We start from the raw sequence: 4,484 nt of genomic DNA on the forward strand, positions 1-4,484 counted from the left end.
CAATATAATCAAGTAGAACGTAGGATTTTACCTCTTCGAGAGGGCCCGAACCTGGTTAAACATTGTCTCATTCGTCTCTTGTTCCCCATCGATCCAAAATCCACAGCTCGGGACCCCCTATCCGAGATCCGCCGATTTTTGACACCGACACCGGCCGCCATGGTTGTAGCACGGGGGCACCTCGGTTCCCAGTGTCTGGCCTGCCGCTGGTTGCAGCAAACAACTTATGGTTCCAGCATCGCCGTACGCGCAATGCTCTTGCTATCGTGTTCATCTCTAGTGAGAGACGGTCGTTGGGGATCAGGAGATCAGGACCCGTGAGCGTCGGTCATTGGAGAGAAAAAAAGGACAGGGAAAAGAGAGAGATCTGTTCGGGACGGTGAAGGGGGGGGGGGTCTCGACAACGACACCGATGGTGCGGGATGGCGGACCGGAGTTGTGACGACGCCAGTGGTGCAGGACGGAGGAGCTGCGATTCTGAGCTGCGCTGCGAGGAAGAAAGCGTTCGATGTGGATAAGGGAGGGGCGCCTGCTATTGCTGGCCACATGATCGCGATCAATCGCCTGGCTTGCATCAGAGCGGCGCAACGCTTCGGCCAGCAGTCCGGCTGCAAACGTTTTCCTTAGGATAAACTCCTTGCGCCTTTACCCTGATGATTGCACGCTACAAATGTCATGTGCATTTTTCAGTGACCATGGTATATTTGGATCTTGATTTCATTCTAAAGAGAAGAATTTTTTGTCCAAGCTGGCCATGTAGATTGTGTTTTGCCATAACGTAGAGCAGATGACACTTGACAGCAAGATCGAGAGCAAGCGCCCCGGAATTCAATCAACTGTTCCATCAGCGGCGATCGCCGGGATGGTAAGCGTGGAATCGTTTCATGTGGCGGGGAGCTAGCCGAGCGGCAGTTGACTTGCCGAGACTTGATAGTTGGAAAGCAATGCGTGGTTCCGACGACACTCGTTTAGTCAGATCATCCCGGGCCATAAAAGAAGGCGTTCCACGCCTTGCACCATCACACCATCACGATCGAGCAGTCGCAACAGCTTCACTCAACTCGCAGTGAAGATCACCTAGAGACCGACTAGCAGTGATCGATGGCGTCCGTCCGGCGCCCGTGCGCGGTGGCGCTGCTCGCCTGCGCCGCCGCATTCCTCGTGACGGTCGGTGCCCAGCCGAAGGACAACCCCATTTTGTCGGACCCCAACGTGGTCCCCATCTACATGAGCCCCGGCGCGCAGCCCACCGTGGTGAGCTGCTACAACCAGAGCAGCCCGTCGCAGGCCCCAGAGTGCATGATTCCGGTGCGCCGGTGCCCCGCCGGCTGCCGCGACCTCTGCTACGTGCACTGCCCCAGCTGCAAGCTCGTCTGCAGTAAGAACACCACGCACATACACGTCCATGTTTTTTTTTTTTGCATTCATTTCACAGTTGAAGTTGCTGATCGATCGTGTGCTTGGCGCATCATTGGAACCCAACAGTGTGTGAACTGGCCGGCACGGAGTGCTACGACCCGCGCTTCGTGGGTGGCGACGGCAACAAGTTCCTCTTCCACGGCCGCAGGGACGCCGACTTCTGCCTGCTCTCCGACGCCAACCTGCACATCAACGCGCACTTCATCGGCAAGCGCAACGTGAAGGCGGCGCGTGACTTCACATGGGTGCAGGCGCTCGGCATCCGCTTCGGTGGCCACCGCCTCTACCTCGGCGTCAAGAGGACGGTCACCTGGGACAACGCCGTCGACCGCCTCGTCATCACCTTCGACGGCGTGCCCGTCGAGCTGGACGCGGCGCCGGCCGCCAGCTGGAGCCCGGCCTCCGCGCCCGCGCTGTCCGTCTTCCGCATCGGCAAGGCCAACGGCGTGGTGGTGCGCCTCGACGGCCGGTTCCGCATCGTCGCCAACGCGGTGCCGGTGACTGAGGAGGACTCGAGGGTCCACGACTACGGCCTCACCGCCGACGACAGCCTCGCGCACCTCAACGTCGCATTCAAGTTCAACTCCATCAGCGCCGACGTGCACGGCGTGCTCGGCCAGACCTACCGCCCGGACTACGTCAGCGCCGGGGTTGACATGGGCGCCAAGATCCCGGTGATGGGGGGTGCCGCAAAGTACCAGGTGTCGGACATCTTCGGGACGGACTGCGAGGTGGCGCGCTTCGCCGGAGAGGACGTCGTCCGCGTCGGGGCGGTCGACATGATCGACGAGCCGGCCGACACCATGTGCGGCAGCGGCAAGGGCAGCGCCGGGCTGGTCTGCAAGAAGTGAAGTACGAGTATTGCGAGCTGATTTTGCTTCATTACCCTCGTAAGTGTGCCCATACACGTCTACGTGCTCGCTGCTGCTACACCACGTTATTGGTAGTAGCTCCGCATTTGCTTTCCAAATAAATCACCTGCTGGTGATGATGTCGTGTCTTGTGTGTTAGTCAAACGATCGTCGTGTAGGGCAACGTTGGAAATCCAGGCGTTGCTCGGCGTGCCAGGCTAGGATAGGATCGGCAGGGCATGATCCGAAGATCGAAGTTCATATGCATGTCGAGTCGAGCCCATCTTAGCTGCTTTTTCCCCCTCAATGTATTTTTTCAAATATAATGATTGAGCAATCAAGTTTGTTTTTCATGTTATATTACATGTGTGAGATACAGTTTTCCATTGAGCTACATCGGAAGGTGGATCGGGATTCCTTACCGTGCCTTGAAACAAACGCCACGTACCTGCCAATGTGTCGCCCCTTTTAGCTCGTCCCTTCCCTTTGCGCGCCACTCAGCTTCATCGGCAATCACAGCTAGCTCCGCCTCCGCGTGATCATATTCCTTGCGTCGCCTTGCTCCAAGCGGCAGAGCTACAGACAGAGGCAGTGCAATATAAACAACGTCATCTCGCGGATGTCTCTGTGGGCTGCCATATCAGGACAGGAGCAGCGATGGCGGGCGGGCAGCCGGAGGAGAGCCAGCAACCGCAGCTTGTTCGTGTTCGGCGGCAGCGCCCTGGCCACCATGAGCCACCGACGCAACCACCGGCGCCGCGCAAGATAAGGAGAAAGCGGCGCGGCCGCCGCCTTCGCAGCCTCGTCTTGCTGCTCGGTCTCCTCGCCTTCCTCCTCTACCTGCGGAGGCACCGCCGTAGGCGGCGCCGACGGAGTCACGCCGGCGGGCGGGTCGTCGCCATCGTCGCGGAGTAGGGCCAAGGCTCCGTCGCGCGTCAAGGACGATAAGCTGCCGCACAAGATTTTCGTGAGTCATGACGTGCCCGGCCCCGCACCTTGACATTCGATTGCGTGCGTTCGTCAATCTGGAGTTCGTGCGCACAAGGATTGGATCGTCCGACATCCATGGGAATTGATCGGTTCGTATAAATTTCCAGTTTATCTCATCGTGTGCCTTTTTCCTCCAACATTGCTCTACGCTCTACGGTGCAATGCACGCGGCGTTTCTGCCGGTGGAGCTTTGTTCAAGGAGACGCGTATTTTTGTGGGTTTAAATTGCTATATCATGTTGCAGTTTCTTTCTGCTCTCAGACATGTAAGTTGGCCCATGCCATGGCGGCAGGGGCGAGTGGTATGCTGCGTACGGCTTCCGGTCGCTGTGGCAGGAGTCTGCCATGACTCTGTATCTGTCCAGGTCGCCAGCAATTATGCCCAGTTCTTTTGAGCTGTGTTGTAAAAATAAGCTCTTGTGCAAATAAGCCTCACATAAGGGCATGTGAAGATAAGCCCTAAATAATAAGGCAGGCCAGTTCCTTTCAGAGCCTGTTTTTTCATGTCGGCGATGAAAAGTTTGTAATGCTCTTGGACCCTATTGTTGTCAGATTAAATGATATTAGAGTTATTTTTATCGTATTGATGCCTATATGAATATAAATTTGACTTTCAAACACCACAACATGTCATCTATCTACTATCTACTACCTTTATAAAAGAAAGAGAGGAGCAGATTCAGACAATTATATCCGTCCATCTACATGATCTGATGGCTCATAATCCTTCCGTGTTTAACCCAACAAGCCATAATTAAGCCACTTACGTACAGTCCACCGATCGCTAAAACAGAACGTTCCCACGACCTCTGGCCCCGCCCGCACGATCTCACGCCCCGCGTCGTTACTCCCGCACAACCTCGCGCCCCCGCGCCATTCCTCCTGCAGCTTCAGATCGAGAAGGATGGATATATCATGAGCAACCATCGCCCCTTCTCTTCCTCCATGCGCCGCCGCTCCATCCTTCCCCTCCTCCTCGCGCCGCCCCTCTTTCTACCGTCACCACCCCCCATCGGCGCCCTCCGCAGCCTAGCTGAGCCCCTTCGCCCGTGGACGTGTTCCGGCGTCATCGCGCTACAGGTTGTCGTACCTCTGGAGGTGCGGGGTGGTGGTGGAGGCGAGAGGAGAGGCGCAGGATCTTGGCCTTGATGTCACCGATCTCGACGTGGGCGGTGTCTTGCTCGCGTCCGGGTGTCGGTGGTTCGTGCCGTCACCGTACGGTACC

The 4,484-nt window shown here is 57.0% G+C and overlaps 1 protein-coding gene across 1 annotated transcript; it reads left to right on the forward strand.

Annotated features, from left to right (window-relative positions):
- Positions 1 to 1,036: 1,036 nt before the first annotated feature.
- Positions 1,037 to 2,628, forward strand: LOC119355075. The gene is made up of 2 exons (XM_037621860.1): positions 1,037 to 1,378; positions 1,486 to 2,628. The coding sequence occupies exons 1-2, from the start codon at positions 1,102 to 1,104 to the stop codon at positions 2,268 to 2,270; spliced, it is 1,062 nt and encodes a 353-aa protein (XP_037477757.1). The 5' UTR covers positions 1,037 to 1,101; the 3' UTR covers positions 2,271 to 2,628.
- The last annotated feature ends 1,856 nt before the right edge of the window (positions 2,629 to 4,484 follow it).

The sequence above is a fragment of the Triticum dicoccoides genome, chromosome 2A, assembly GCF_002162155.2.
Source record: "Triticum dicoccoides isolate Atlit2015 ecotype Zavitan chromosome 2A, WEW_v2.0, whole genome shotgun sequence".
Taxonomy (NCBI): Eukaryota; Viridiplantae; Streptophyta; class Magnoliopsida; order Poales; family Poaceae; genus Triticum; species Triticum dicoccoides.